This window comes from Hypomesus nipponensis, chromosome 20, assembly GCF_054491055.1.
Source record: "Hypomesus nipponensis isolate SF chromosome 20, ASM5449105v1, whole genome shotgun sequence".
NCBI lineage: Eukaryota > Metazoa > Chordata > Actinopteri > Osmeriformes > Osmeridae > Hypomesus > Hypomesus nipponensis.
Window position 1 is genome coordinate 4112243 of NC_140380.1, and position 16114 is coordinate 4128356.

The following is a 16114-nucleotide window of genomic DNA, read 5'->3' on the forward strand; positions in this document are numbered from 1 at the left end:
GACTCTGAGAAGTTCCTCTCAACTTGTACAGTACTTCTGCAGCTATCATCGTCACTTCCGGGATAGAACAGGAAGTATTGCCATAGCAACATGCCACAAGAGGATGTGCGGGCATTCGTCAAACCCTGATAGTCATAACGACACACTCACAGATAACAACACACACTGACACGCTCATTCACAGACAACCACTCACACACACACGCACACACACACACTGACACAGATAACCACACACAAACACACAGACAAGCACGTACACCCACACTCACAGACTAACACATTATCACACACACTGAAAGTGAAAGAAGACTAAGTTCACCCCAGAGCTGCACTAAGCCTCTTTGTCAGGGAAACAGGCACAGTGTGTGTGTGTGTGTGTGTCTGTGTGTGAGCATGTGTCTGTGAATATGCCTACATGTGCATGCCTGCATGTGTTTGTGTGTGTGTGTGTGTGTGTGTGTGTGTGTGTTACCCTGGTGCTGCTGAGCTCAGTCTGTCGTTGTTCTAGCCTTCTCTTCAGGGAGGTCCTTAGGGTGAGGTGTGAGAAGCTCTTGCTGATCTCCTTGAACACTTGGTTTCTCTACACACAACATAGGATGACATAAAGCCCAGAGGCAGGGTAGGCAAGTTGCGCAAAGCTAGCTATTTTAGCTTCTTTTTGACACAATTCAAAACCCAGAAAACGACAGTAACAAGCATTGAGTGGAGGGGCAGAGTGTGCACAGGTTGGTAGGTAGAACGAGAGGTAGCCCATCCAATCAATAGTCAGGGTACCCCTTAATGATTGGTCATGTTTAATACAGTATTGCGATGCCCACAGATGTTGGAATGATTTCATATTACCGTCAAACCTTTAGATTGGTTTCTATCAAGACGTGAAGTTACTTTCGGCAAATATGACAAAGTGCGTTGCAAAAACATTGCCTACCCTGCCTTTAACACTAACCCTAACCTTTAACCCAACACCATAACCCTCAACACAAAACCTTAACTTTTAATCCTAAACCCTTAACACCAACCCTTCCCACTAACCTCTAAACATAACACTCTAACCCTCAACCCTAACGCTAAGCCTTAACACTAACCCTTACACTAACATTAAGCCTTAATACTAACCCCAGAACAGACACAGCACCAAATGATCCCAGAATCTTTAAAAGCAGAAATGTCTCACAGCTAAAGCATGACTGTTAGCCGTAAAATCAGCTTACAGTTCCATACCTTTTCTTTGGGTTCCCCTGATGTTCTCTTCTCCAGAACCGTCTCTCTCAGTTCTCCTGGAGGTCTAAGCTCTTGAGGTTCTCCTCCAGCCGTCTTCTGTTTGTGAACCTTTTCTTTCTTTTCTTTCAGAATCTTGTCTTTGGGTTCTCCTTTGGACTTCTTCTCCGAAGCCCCCTCTTTGGGTTCTCCTGCATTTCTTGTCTCCAGAACCTTCACTTTGGGTTCTCGACTTCTCACCTTATCCAGGACCTTTTCTTTCGGATCTTGAGTGGTTCCCTTGTCCAGCACCTTCACTTTTAGTTCTCCTGCTGTTCTCCAGTTTAATACCTTGCCTTTCAGATCTCCTAAGGTTCTCTTCTCTGGTAAATTTCCTTGTGGTTCTTCTCCAGTTCTCCTATCTGAAACTTTCTCTTTTAGTGTGTTCTCTTTTGACATTTCCTGTTTTAGAGAGTTCTCATTTGGAACCATCTGTTTTGGAGAATTCCCTTTTGGGACCTCCTCTTCTAGAAAAATGTCTTTTGGAACTTTCTGCTTTTGAGAATTCTCTTTCTGAATTTTCTTTTTAGATTCTATTCCATCTTTATGTTCTGGAGCCAGTTCTTCAAATTCTCGTCTGGTTTTCTTGTGTAGAACCTGTTCTTTAGGTTCTTCCTTGAGTATTTTATCTGGAACTTTGTCTTTAGGTTTTCCTGGGGTCCCCCAGTGTAATATCTTATCTCTCAGTTCTCCTCGGGTGTTGGTGATCTTTTCTGGAACCTTCTCTCTGGGTTCTTTTTCACTTCTATTTTCTGAAGCCTTCTCTTTTGTAAACTTCTCTCTCTGTCCTTCTGCAGTTGTCCTTTCTGTATTCTTCTTTTTGGGTTCTGCTCCGGTGCTGTTCTCTGGAACTCTCTCGGTGGGTTCTACCATAGTTCTCCTGTCCGGTCGCAGCCAATGGAACCGGGAAGCTGAGGTCTCCATGATGGCAGCAAAGAAGCAACGAGAGAGAGAGGGATGAAGAGATGAGAAAGGGAGTGAAGAACACAGATAGTGTCGTAAATAATCAGAGTATATTCAAAGAGAGTTCTCAACAAAATCAAGAAAGACGATGCATGCGCATCCCCTCCACAAGAGAAAAAGACATAAAGGGATGAGAAGAGGAGAGAGGGACGAGGTGATCTTCCCAGAACCAGGCTGCTAGTGATGAAGGCAGTTCGTTAATGGTTGTTCATCACAGTCCAGCCCTGAGCAAACATCATCCCTGTGAGCAGCAGCTGTCATCCTCTCGCTGTCTGGTATGATCCAGCCTGGAAACCTGCCTGGCTGGTTAGGCCCCGCCCTGAAGGAATACACTGCATCCAAACCTCTGGTTCTGGCTAGCGACCTCCGTTTCTGACTAGTGTCCTCCGTTTCTGACTAGCAACTTCAGTATCTGACTAGCATCCTCAGTATCTGGCTAGCAACCTCAGCCTCTGGCTAGCAACCTCAGCCTCTGGCTAGCGACCTCACTATCTGACCAGCAGCCTCAATATCTGACTAGCAGCATCAATATCTGACTAACAGCCTCCAGTATTTGACCAGCAGCATCAATATATGACTAACAGACTCAGTATTTGACAAGCAGTCTCAGTATATGGCTAGTTGACTCAGTAGGTGGCTTGCTGCTTCAGTATCTACTCTGGTTTATACTGTCTGTATATGGTTCCTCCATACTGTATGCTAAGGTGTAGGATCTCTGCTCTGTCAGTAATATGAGGAATTCAAGTACTCATGGTGTGTGTGTATGGTGAGGGTGTATGTGTGTGTGGGTGTGTGTGTGTGTGGGGGTGTTGTTTCATTAATCCCTGTGGACAAAGATTCATCAGCCACGCATAGACAACCCATCCCAGATACAAAATAGGAATGATGAAGATGTTTAAAGTGTTGTAAGTAATTCACTGTTGTGGGAGAGATGAACTGTCCATCTGAGGCGTTCGAACCAGAAGAATAATCCTTACTTTAAGTGTATTCTACATTCTACCTGAAGTGTCAAATCGTATACTACATTCTGGTCTGTAGAAATATTATCTAATTTTGTGTATGATGTCATCAGCAGGGCTTGCATGGACGACCCTACAGGTCAGATCCAACCAGAACTGGCTCTGACTGGGGATCCAACGCGGTCACACACGCTCACACACACCCATATAGCCTGGGAGGCCATTAGTACAACCAGCCACCCCCTTCCCAGCCCAGGGAGTTTCTATGGAGGTGCAGGTATGTGTTTTACAGCAGGAGCACATTAGTGATGGGACCCCGTCTTGAAACACCAACCACCTTCTGTGTTTCTGTCTGTCTGTGGGTTTGTCAGTCTGTGGGTCTTCCTATCGGTCTGTGTTTCAGTCTGTCTGTGGATCTTCCTATCTGTCCGTGGCTCAACCTGTCTGTGTCCCTGCCTGTCTGTGGCACAACCTGTCTGTAGATCAGCTGCAACTGTTGTCATGGCAGCAGCCTTGAGAGTAAGCTATCCAACAACACACTTGTGCGTGAATGCGCATGCCCACAAATTCACAAAGACACACACACATTTTTGGCTTTCTTAATAAGACTTGACAACCAGCAGATGTGAGGGTGCCATGAGCGGTCAATACTCTGACTTTCGTAGCTCTACTTTCAGACAGCTCTATTCTTTCGTCTATACCCACACCCATCTCTAACTCTACCCCATTTCTAACCCTAACCCATCTCCAACCCTAATACATCCTTAAGCCTAACCCATCCCACCACCCAACACCCACACGAACACACAACATAACACAACACACACATCACCATACAGCACACACACAACCACAAACACACAGAGCGTGGACACACAGCACACACACACCACCAGCACGCACACACACCTTGATGGCAAGGAGTGAGATTGAACCTAAATGGAATGAACTGCCACTCAGAGGGGAGGGCGGGGGAGGAAGAGCTAAATGTAGCTTTATAATCCTGTCTCTGCACACACACACACACACACACACACTTCACATCACACAGAAAGAGGAAGAGAAGCAAACGAGAGGTCAGGTGAGAACGCACTGGGCGGTCTTGTTTCTGGTCAAACTCATGTCGGGGGAGGAGGGGTTCTCCACAACTTGAAGACCTAGCTACCTGCATGTGGATCTCGTTACCTCGTTTACCCGTGGAGCTATCTACCAGCCTGCACACCTGTGGACCTAGCTACCTGCACGGCTGTGGAAGACTACTCTCTGGAGCTTTGATTTGGGATGTGTCCTGCCCTCTCTCCTGCCTTCTGAAGACAGTGCTTTACTATGGGGGAGGTCCAGAAGGTAGGGTTCTCCAGAGGAACCATCTAGCAATCACAGAGCAGCAACACAGCATATCATATTATAATATGTGCCTCTTTTCTGTGCATTGCTATGTGTGTGTATGGTTTGCGTGTATGTGCATGCCTGTGTGTGTGTGTGTGTGTCAGGGCTTGCTCTCAGTGATCCAGAAGCTGAAAGGGACCACTGAGGAGGAGTTGAGGATTGTCCTGCTGGGTTTAGACAACGCTGGGAAAACCACTCTTCTTAAGAAACTAGCGTCCGAAGATGTCAACACCATCACTCCTACACAGGTGTGTATGTGTGTGTGTGTGTGTGTGTGAAAGAGTGAGACATAAACAAATGACGAGACATCGCTGGCCCATTCAGGCTGATACTGTGACCTCACCAAGATGGCCGCTCAGCCTCATTAGTGGCAGCTCAGGCTCTGCTAGGGACTTCCTGGAACAGCCGTGACACCATCAGGGACAGGGGTCAGCCGTCAGTACACCCTGATCGCTGTAAACATTTGTGAATACTTGTGGTTGATCACCACATTATTACAAGTGTTGGGTTTTTTTTCTTCACTTTTCTTGAAGGTGTCAACCATTTTGAGTATCCGTTGTCCTCGACATTATTATAAAGTGTGTACTGATGTCTTACTAATATTGAAATACACAGGGAACGTCAGTTTCTATCAGCGTGTGACTTAGTTGTTGATCGTTGCGTGTTCACCATATGGTGCGGACCTGGAACTGAGTGTGCTGAGGTGCGATGTTTCCATAAGCAGAGCGGCGCGTGTGTGTGTGTGTCAGGGCTTGCTCTCAGTGATCCAGACGCTGCAAGGGACCACTGAGGAGGAGTTGAGGATACGCAGCGTGGCGTTTAAAGCAGATTACTGCTCCGTTTACAGCTCTGCTAAAACCAGAGAGGCAGACCGGCTTTAATCCTCAGGTCAGAAAGTACCTCAGGGAGGGGGGGGGGGGTTGGATGGAGAGAGAGGAGGAGGAGGGGGACGAGGGAGGTGGTGGAGAAGAAAAGAGAGAGAGAGGAGGAAGGGAGGAAGGTTAAGATGGGGAAGAGGAGGGTGAGGAAAAAGAGGAAGAGGGAAGAAGAAGAAGGAAGGGGTGAGAATAGAGGAAAGAGAGAGGAGTAGGTTAATACGGAGGATGAGAAAAATTAGAAGTTAGAGGTTTCAAGACATATATCATTTCACTTCTAAATGCAGTAGAGGTGGTTTGGAGCCAAGCTCTCATGCTGAGGTACTCCAGGATATGACCTGGGTTTGATCCCAGGAGGTGATATGAATACTGTGGAGGTTTGTATGATCAGAGGTTACATCTAAAGATAGCAGGGTGAGGTTTATACCACATTAGCTGGTGATTAAATTTACTGAGACACTTAGAACTTGCTCTGAGGTCATGATCATCTTCAGTCATGTCACCAAGCAATGTTTGATCCCTGGATACAAGTTCTGTCTATGAAGTTTGACTTCAACCCATTAAAGAAGTTTAGGATTTGAGTTATGGCTACGGTAGACCTGATGGTTTTTTACCTTGAATGTAGAAATCTGCAGGTGAAGGTCTAGATCCAGGTTATCATCTTATCATATATCGCTGTAAAGCAACATACAAAAAGTGGATATCGAAGGTATGGTAGAAGATCAAGGATCAGAAGGATCAGAAGTCTATAGTTTAGTAGTCCTAACATTATTTTGATGGTTTGTGTCAAGGTACAGTTTGTATTTATTAGGCACAATATGAAATAGCATCTCGTGAGTATAGATTCCTGAGCATAGATGGTTCCTCTTCCAGAGTATAGGTGGTTGTTTTCTCTATTATGCAGGGCTTCAACATCAAGAGCATCTCGTGCCATGGCATTAAGCTGAACGTGTGGGACATTGGAGGCCAGAGAAAGATCCGACCCTTCTGGAAGAAATACCTGGACAACACAGACCTGCTGGTGAGTTACTGGTAGTCAGCATAGTATAGACTGGTGTATTTGTTTGTATAGTATAGACTGGTGAGTTAGTCAGCATAGTTTAGACTTGTGAGTCAGTAAGCGCTATGCAGATCTGCTGGTGAGTTAGACCTGCTGGTGAGTTTGTCTATGCAGTTTAGACTGGTGAGTTAGTCAGCATAGAATAGGCTGGTGGGTTAGTTATCATGGTTGAATGTGACCTGCCTGTTGTCAGGCTGGTTCTGTGTCTAACGTGTTGTCAGATGGGTGCTCTGTGGGGTCTAACTTGTTGTCTCTCCACCAGATCTATGTGATTGACAGCGCAGACAAGAAGAGGTTTGAAGAGACTGGACTGGTGAGGTTCACTGACAGACTGAAATCAGAATTGGTTGCTGGCCTTGCTCTTTATCTCCTGACTTCTAACTCTCTCCTGACCTCCCACACTCTCATTCCTGCTACCTTACCCGACCTCCCTGACCTCAAAGCCCTAACCTGTGCTCCCTGATCTCTAACCACTGAACTCTAACCCCTAACCCCTGACCCCAGGAACTGTCAGAGCTGATAGAGGAGGAAAACCTTCAGGGCGTCCCAGTCCTGATCTACGCCAACAAGCAGGACCTGGCCACCGCCTCCCCAGCCAGTGAGATCGCAGAGGGGCTCAACCTGCACACCTACCGCGACCGCCAGTGGCAGATCCAGGCCTGCTCCGCCGTCTCCGGGGAGGGCGTCCAGGTAGGGGGAACTCCACAGGAAACAGGATGTGATGTCACCTTTTTTCTGATTTTGCCGTCTCCGTGGAGGAATACCAGGAAGGGGGAACAGTACAGGAAACAGGATGTGATGTCACACCAGCAGGGTGTTAGTATACTGGTGTACTATAATAGTATATATGGTATGATATACTAGCATACTGTACGAATAATACATGTTCAACTCTCACAGGATGGAATGAACTGGATCTGCAACAACATCGTCAACAAGAAGTGAACCCTGACCCTTGACCTCCTGACGAATCACTCCAGAATGGGAGCACTCAGACCACTGGCCGTACTGAATGTCACTTAGCAGTGTGTGTAGATACAACCTGATCATTAGTTTTCCTTCATCGTATGAGAAAAGTATGAGAGTAAATAAACACTTTATTGAATTAGGAGGTTGGAGCATGTTTCAGATAAGTGTGTCTTTGTGAAGGTGACTCTTTGAGTTTGAGTGCTTCCAGGGAGTATGACCAGGAGAGAAAGCTTTTATCCTGATATGACTTCACAGAAACACAGAAACTTTAAATAAAAACAAAGCAATTTGTCGCCAACGTTTTTCCACCAAACTCAGGCCAAAAAGACTAACAAAAAAATGATATGAGTAAATATTTTACTGACATGAAATTTATTTTTCAAATGCATCCTGACCAAGATAGTCATTACACCATTGCGGTCACACAACATTACGAAATTCCTGTCTTGTAAAAAAAACACAACAACATAGAATTCACAATAGTATAACAAGATCATAAAACAACAGACATTTGCAAGTCATGGAATCTGCCTTGGAATTTGCGTTAAATAGAAGAACAGGAAAGTTGAAAATGAAACAACAGCGCCGCTACGTGGCAGTAAATGGTCAGGCTTCAAAGGGCAAGCTAAACTTACACAGGGCCTCATGTACTTACGTGTTTGCACCCATTTCAGGCGTATTTGAATCGCAACATGCGGGTAAAAGCATGTAGCCTGGTCCTAACCAGACTCTCGTACATTTCATTTGTACAGAGAGTCTGGGCTTGCTCCATTGACAAGCATTGACTTCCTTGTAGGCGGGTACTCTGTTGAAGTTTAAAACTATTGGATCTGCCTAGAGCCACTCTGATCTGCCACAACCAATCGCTGGTATTTGCCTTACTTTAGCCAATTCCTTCACCACTACAGTAAGAGAGCAAGCTGCCGTAGCTGGAAAATCTAAATGTTCCCTAACCCCGAGGGGAGGAGGGCCTCAACATCATGGCCACCAACAAAATTCAGCAAAACTTGTTCTTGCTCCGGTTTTAGCTTATGGATATTCGGCAGCGTTGCCACAATGGACCAAATGGCTTCGCTCGCATCTTTCTCTGCCGCCATTACGGAACAACAACACAAACTAGCTCACAACATCAACGTCATCGTTCTCAGCCACTACCTCTGTTCGCTGATTGGCCGGTAGAAAATGAACCGGAGACATCTGACTTACGTACCTCATGGCCAGACCTAGTACAGAAGCAAAATGAAAATTGAGCGGAAGTTTGAGGAGGGCAGAGCCAGGCTAAAAAGCATGGCGAGGTATGTACAACATGCCGCACAGAGGTAAAAGCGCAGATTGTCTGTCACGTGAACTGAAAATGGCAAATTGCACTTTTCGTGTCATGCATATGCATTCACGGGAGGGTCAAGGGAAAAGTGGGAGTTTCCCATAAAGAGATGGGAGGGGATGCGTATAGTGTATTCCGTGGTATGTACAGAAACCGCCCGTGAAAGCGTGCCTGCATTTGGCGGTGAAAGTTGTGCAATTCTTAAAAGCAGGTGTAAACCAGAATGCGGGTTTCCTCACATATGCCTCCTGGTGAAATGGCACCAGTAATCCGAGCCAGACGGCAACATAGGCCAAGGAGACAAGCTGAAAGGATTTTTGCAAGAAGGATCACACTTTTTCAGTTGAGTGAACACAAAATCATTTTGTGTTACAAATTAAGCCATGCAATATTACAGATACTCAAATTTGTAATTTCGGTCCAGATGGCATTTTTTTGTGTCGGTGTAGAATTCCGGCCTTGTATAATATATAATTTGCTTTTACCTCATGAACAAGCACATCAATTTCGTTATCACTAAATCTTTGTTTTCGCAGTTTTGACTGGTGGCTGTTCCATGATAGAAAGACAGAAGGAGGCCCATTCAATTGCGCGTTTAAATGCTCGCAATTTATGGTATAGTGTTATAGCCCTTTGAACCTGTAATTGTTTGTTGTCTGTCATTAACAGACACTAAAACTTATTGAAGATAATAATAATTCATTAAAAAAAATATATCATTCATTTTTTAGGGGTGCTGAGATTAAATTAAGGGGTGCCTGAGCACCCCTAAAAAGAGTCTAAAATCGCCACTGTTTAAGAGTCAAAATAAGATGCTTATTTTCTCCACTGGTAGGGCACCCAAAGGACTCTGCACCATGTTTTCACCACTGGTAGGCCACTCAGAGGGCACTCGATTTTGTTTTAACCACTGAAAAGGCCCTCCTGAAGGAACTTTAGCACGTTTTCTTGTACACTGGGCCACCGTACATGACCCGATCATGTTTAATCTTCCTTAGGGGCATCCAAGAGGGAACTTTTGCTAGCGTGGGGTCAACCCCCTGCCCGTTTCTCACATTTAATGTAATTTGACATCTGATTCACAACCGTGAAAAGACTGGTTTTACTGTAGAAAGGTTGTAAACAAGAGGAGAATTACAGGAATATATGGAACATGTACGCCCTCTAGAGGCGTCTTTGGATAAACAACGGGAGGCGAGCCCTTCTCGTGTTTCTCTTTCAACAACCTCCAGAAAGCCAGCAGCTAGCTGGCTACTCACAACTGAGTCGTCCCGGACGCCCCAATTCTGGACAAGGGGCCCGAAGCCAATCTAACATCCGTACAGAACTCCTTACAGCAAGACGGCGAAATAGGTAAGATGCTCGCATTACGCATTTTTAATGGGATAACGGGGGTTTCTTCTTTCGAGCGTGTAACGGGCAGAAAATCGCGGGTCCCCGTTGGCTGCTGAAGGTCCCCCCTTTTCAGAATTCTACTCTCGAGAGTGCGCCTGCTAGACAACGGCGCAGGGAGAGAGACCGCTAGCAGCTAAAGCCACCGGGCCGATCTGGGATGTTACACATTGATACTGATTTCCCATCTACTTTTGAATGCACCGCAAACTGTAGTTTTGCAGCGTGATTATTGTGAAAGAAACGGACATGCTTGCAACAGTCAGATCCCACAGCTTCTTTTCCAGTGGCTAGCATGGAAGCTAATGCCTTTTAAGACGGTGCAGACCGCTAACGTTAGCGAGCTGGCTCTAGCAAAAAGAGCAAAACAACAGACGCCTATCTAGCTAGTTGGCAAGCGATTGTTGTGTGCCGGTATCCCTAGTTCACCTGTGAACAGTGCATAACAACAGTCCTGCCTTGTACTACAACTGAATAGATGTATTGTATCTGATAATTTGAGACACATCGTTACTCCTCGCCCTCTCCGCCAATTGGACTTAAGGGTTTGAAGGATAGTCTACTGAATTAGGAACAGAATGAGAGCAGACTTCAGCAAGCGTGCACAGATGTACCGTGGAGAGACTGGGTAGCTATTGATGCATGTGTGTCTTTAATGTCTTATCCCAGCAAATCAGTGTATTGTGCATATTCAAAGTCTATTTGCCTTTACATTATCAGAAGAACTGCATATATTATGCTGCATCTAATTAATATGAATCGTTTGCTAGATATCGATTTGAATCACAGGTAGGAGAAGCAATTACGAGACTAGCTAAATCCAGACAGTGTCTATGTGGACTAGCCGTATGTGTCAGTTTAAGCCTTGGACTGCTCCAGATTGTACACAGATAACCTCCCAATCCCTGCCCTCCCTTGAGGGTGTGTGTGTGTGTGTGTGTGTGTGTGTGTGTGTGTGTGTGTGTGTGTGTGTGTGGGGGGGGGGTGATCATGACCCCCCCAGGGGGTAAAGGGGACAGCTGACAGGCATGGTATGGTTGCCCCCATCTTGACCAGGACAGGTCTCTTGGGGGCAGAACAGCTGTGTCATCCAGAACGAGGGTTGAGTGTTAGAGAGATGTCGAGAATTGGACAAAGAGAGTTGGAGAGAGGGGTAGAAAGTTGGAGAGGTAAAGAGGGCTAGAGTATTGGGGGAGAGAGCGAGAGCTAAAGACAGGTAGAGAAAGGGAGGGAGGTAAAGAGCAGTTTAGAATTGAAGACAACAAGAACCAACACACTGAACAAGAGAGGGGCAGGGAGTGAAGAGAGAGATCAAAAAAGAAAGAGAATTAGGGAGGGAGAGAACCGGGGCAGGGCAGTTTGGGGTCAGTCAGACAGTCCTTCAGCAGAGCTAAATCAAATCACAGTAAAACACAACATGCTCTTCTCCGTGTTACCCAGGGGTACATTTGGCTCGCTCATCTAGAGATTACCCTCACATTTAAGATCAAGCCTGGCCCACATTAGTAAAATTGCTTTGTAAGCAGTAGGCTAGTTGATATATATTTATAAAAGCAGGAAGGAGGATGGGGGCGGGTGGGGGTGTACATGGGGGTAGAGAAAAGAGGAGAAAGATAGGAGAGGTATAAGAGAAAAATACTTTCATTGCATGGTGGTATAGTGTTGTCATTAGATATATTGAAATCCCTCTGGGATGTAGATGGATCACTCATTGCCTGTTCATTGTGTAATGCCCTTGTTCATGTTTCATTTGAAACATGGCTAAACATTCATCTCATTCATATTTTCAAACTTTCCCCTGTCTCTATGGCCTGGGTATGGAGCATGACTGGGGGATTGTGGTATTCTGGAACATCATATGACACCATTATGGAATTGAAATCTGTATTTTCCTTTGTAGTCAGTTGTTATTCCCTCCTTTCTCTCCCAACCAACACACATAACACTCGCCATTTCTCTCACTTTGTCTCGCTCTCTCCCACACACACATACAAACACTCACTCACCCCCCCCCCCCCCCCCCTACTCAAGCCTGTGATTTATTCTCTCTGCTCACAAGGCCCTTTGATAGTTTGACATGAAACACTGACATGAATTAATTGTCTTTGATGAAAAGCATCTTTGTTATGGAGAGAATGAATCTTTCAGCCAACTTTCTGCCAGTCAGCAAGGCTGTGCTGTTAGGCTAGTTGCTAACACAGGCTCTATGCTGTGTTATGGCTACATAACGGCACTGGATTGGCTAACACAGGCTCCTTGCTGTGTTATGGCTACACTGTGGCACGAGGCTAGCTGCCAACACAGGCTCCATGCCGTGTTATGAGTAACACTGTGGTGCTAGGCTAGCTAACACACATTCTTTGCTGTGTTATGGCTACATATTGGCACTAGGCTAGCTAACACAGACTCCATGCTATGTTATGGCTAAATAACGGTGCTGGGTTTGCTAACACAGGGCCCTTATAGTGTAATGGCTACACTGTGGTGCTAGGCAAGCTGCTGACAAAGGCTCCATTATGTGCTATGGGTAACACTGTGGTGCTAGGCTAGCTAACACATGCTCCATGCTGTGTTATGGCTACATTATGATGGTGGGCAAGAAAACACAAGCTCCATGCTATGTTATGGCAAAGTTATGGCGCTGGGCTGGAAGCTAATACAAGTTCCATGCTGTGTTATAGCTACACTGTGAATGTATGGTGCTAGACTAGCTAACACATGCTAACATAGTCCTTCTACACACATAATAGCTAGGCAGGTCAACATACTCCTCTTACCAGGCGTAAGTTAATGATTGGCTTCTTGATGCAGAGTCCAAGGTCGTTCAGGTCTGGGCCGTTACAGGTGCTGATAACTGGTCTCTTCAGATGCATGTTTTCACTCACACACGACTCCTCAGTGATAATAGGACTGCTTATGAACTGTTATGATCACACACATCTCTTCTGAACACATTTCTTGTAAACTGTTATAATCACGCACATCTCTTATGAACTGTTATAATCACGCACATCTCTTATGAACTGTTATAATCACACACGTTTTGTGAATTGTTATCACACACATCTCTGGTGAACTGTTATAACCACACATCTCACCCTCCCCTCGTTACTCTCACCCAGAAGGACTCATCAGGATCTCTTGGCCTCAAGCAATTAAGTTTCAGCCCCATCTTCACCGCACATAATCTGCATAATGGCCCTTTATCCCAATAAAGAACAGCTGCTTTTTTCCCTGCTCCGTAATCTTTTAATATGTTTCATAGCCGGTCAGTGTCTATGCTGGCTCTTGGGAACGAGATCCTCTGAGCTTTTACTGGCCGTAAAGAGAGAGGCTATAAAGCCCACTTGTCAGGGTATTAAGGATATCAGCTGATGGGGATGCACTACTGAAGCCATTAAAAGAGATATCCACTGATGATGCCAGATTAGGCCATACCACACCAATCCAGGCCAGGTCAGGCCAGTCTATTTGGTCAAGGACATCAGTATACGGTGTGTCCAGTCGACTATATAGAACAAACTGTCACTGCCCAATTAAGCACAGTTAGCCTGATTCTCATTCACCGTGGTAACTAATCTGATTTAGGCTTGTTACATCTGGTTGTAAATGTCACCATAGTTACTAATCTGAATCAGGTTAGTTACAGTAGATTCTAGCAGTCTCCATGGTTACTAATCTGAATCAGGTTAGTTACAGCTGATTCTAACCATCACCATGGTTACTGGTCTAAAAAACTCTTCCTCTCTTCCCTATTCCCTCTTTTCCCTACTCTTTCTGCCTCCTCCTTATCCCTGCTTCTTCTCACCCTACTCAATCTCTCCCCTGCTCTCTCTCTCCCCTACTCCCTCTCTTCCTACTCAATCTCTCCCCTGCTGCCTCTCTCCCCTACTCCTGTCTCCTTCTCTTCCTGGTCCCCATTTCCCTCCCCCGGCCTCCACCCCTCCCTTGGACAAACTCCTGTATCTCCTCCATTCTGTTCTCTCCTTCTCTGCTCCATCTTTTCCGCTCACTCCCCAGCTTCCGCCCCCTCCCCCAGCCCCATCTCCCCCCCCCCTCTCCCCCCCCCCTCCCCCAGCCCCATGTCTCCCCCTGCCTCCGTCAGTTGGACATGCAGGGAGGTGTAATTAATCTGCCGAGGGAGTGTGCCAGCTCTCAGGGACGGCACAACAATTTGTCTTCTTCACAGGAACGCTGCCAAACCCTGGCCGAGTCACTCCTCCCACTCTCTTTCTCCCTCCCTCCCTCTCTCATTCACTCTTCCGCCCTTTCTTTTTCTCCGTCTCTCCCTCTTTCTCTCCCTCTCTCTAATATTTTTCTCACACACTCTTATCAAAGACTCACTCTATATCACACACACTCTGTCCCTGCTGGAGCTGTCTCCTAGCAGGCTGTCTCTCCTCCTACTTGTCAGCACGTGGTGTTGGTGCCCAGCTGGCGCCAGTACTGGAAGAGGAGAAGTGGGAGAGAGGGGGAGGGGGAGGAGAGGGAGAAAAGGACTTGGAGGAGGAAGAAGAGGGAAGGATGAGGAGCAAGGGGAGAAAGAGGGGAGGGAGGTAGGTAGGTAGAAGGAGGATGAGAGGGAGGAAGGAGGAGGTACTGACGAGGGTGGGAAAAGAAGGAGAGGACGGGGAGGAGAGGGAGAGAAGAACATGCAGAGGGAGAGAGAGGTAGAAGAAAATAGACCAGAGCAGGAAAAAGAGGAAGAAACAGCGATAAAAGGATTAACAGAGTGAAGCGGAGAAGAACAGAACAGGAGGACGGTGATAAGGAGAGGGGAGTGGGAGGGAGGAAATAGTTCACCTGCTGTTGAACTGGGCAGGGTTCAAAGTTCAGATTTGGAAAGAGTGCATGTTTGACGTTATCTGAGGAAATTTCACCTTTATCACCACAGAGAAGTCCAATGTGCTTGGGTGCTCTGGCTGATGAACAGTTTATGATCAGAGGAGTCCAGGACAGGTCAACCTTTTTGTGTAGGGCTGTGTGTATGCTTGTAGTACTTCCTGTGTGAGGGTTAGGATCTAGCACCAAGGAGCTTGCTAACTTGAGGGTTAGATGCTAGCAATTTGGAGCTAGCTAACGTGCTAACGCCACCAGGCCCCACAGCCCAGTCTCTATCCCAGCTGTGGCAGCAAGTGGTAAGCCCCCCTTTTTGACTCAGTCTGGACCCTGGCTAATGGTTATCCAGCTGTCTAGACTCCTGCTGGGCTTTACTGCCGTCATGTGTTCATACCTAACTGGCAATAAACACCTAATTAGCTATTAACTATTTAACTTCTTAACAAAGCAAGGAGTGGCGTGACATCTCTGTCGGAGGGGGGGATGAAATAGTCTCAGGGACAAGGAGCTACATCTCTGATCAAGGCCCTGGTGTGTGTGTGCGTGCAGAGCTCTGATCTTGGTCATGTCGTGACAGAGGCCTACAGTTGGTGGAACAGACACAGGGTCCTGTCTGGATTCATGTGCAGGATGTCTGGCTTGTATCACGAATGAAGACGAGTACTATAGCACTTGAGGCCATGCTGGCTGTTTAATATCAGGCCTTTTATCAGTGTTCCCCAAACCGATGCTGATTTATCAGAGCTGTTTGGCAGAAACAGACAGACAGACAGAGAGCAGGACAGAGACGGAGAGAGATAAAAAGGAGACATTGAGAAGCCAATAAAGAGATATGAGAGCCAGAGACGTGTTACTTCCTGTTGTTGACGTTCTCATGCACCCCGAAGATCTGTTTCCACCAGCGGCTGTCTGACAACCCAGTGCAGATTGACTTGATCAGAACCGCCTGGACCCCCATTTGGACCCTTATCTAGCCCCACCATCTTCTCCCCAGCCCCCCTGCCTGGCCCCCCGTCTGGCCCTTCGTTTGGACCAGGGTGGGTTGCAGAGTCTAGGATGTTCCTAACAGATGGACAGCGTTGGAGAA

The 16114-nt window shown here is 46.4% G+C and overlaps 2 protein-coding genes across 2 annotated transcripts in view; both read left to right on the top strand.

Annotated features, from left to right (window-relative positions):
* The first annotated feature begins 4221 nt into the window (after positions 1-4221).
* LOC146245211 (ADP-ribosylation factor-like protein 3) lies at positions 4222-7774 on the top strand. Its single transcript, XM_084683897.1, has 6 exons — positions 4222-4526; positions 4673-4816; positions 6348-6464; positions 6766-6816; positions 7008-7193; positions 7404-7774. The coding sequence occupies exons 1-6, from the start codon at positions 4509-4511 to the stop codon at positions 7446-7448; spliced, it is 561 nt and encodes a 186-aa protein (XP_084540023.1). The 5' UTR covers positions 4222-4508; the 3' UTR covers positions 7449-7774.
* A 2209-nt stretch (positions 7775-9983) lies between these two features.
* LOC146245212 (bifunctional heparan sulfate N-deacetylase/N-sulfotransferase 1-like) overlaps positions 9984-16114 on the top strand; it is a 31363-nt gene continuing 25232 nt past the window's right edge. Inside the window, exon 1 of the mRNA XM_084684108.1 lies at positions 9984-10149. The gene's annotated coding sequence lies outside the window, so the exon portion shown is untranslated. The remainder of the gene's footprint in view (positions 10150-16114) is intronic.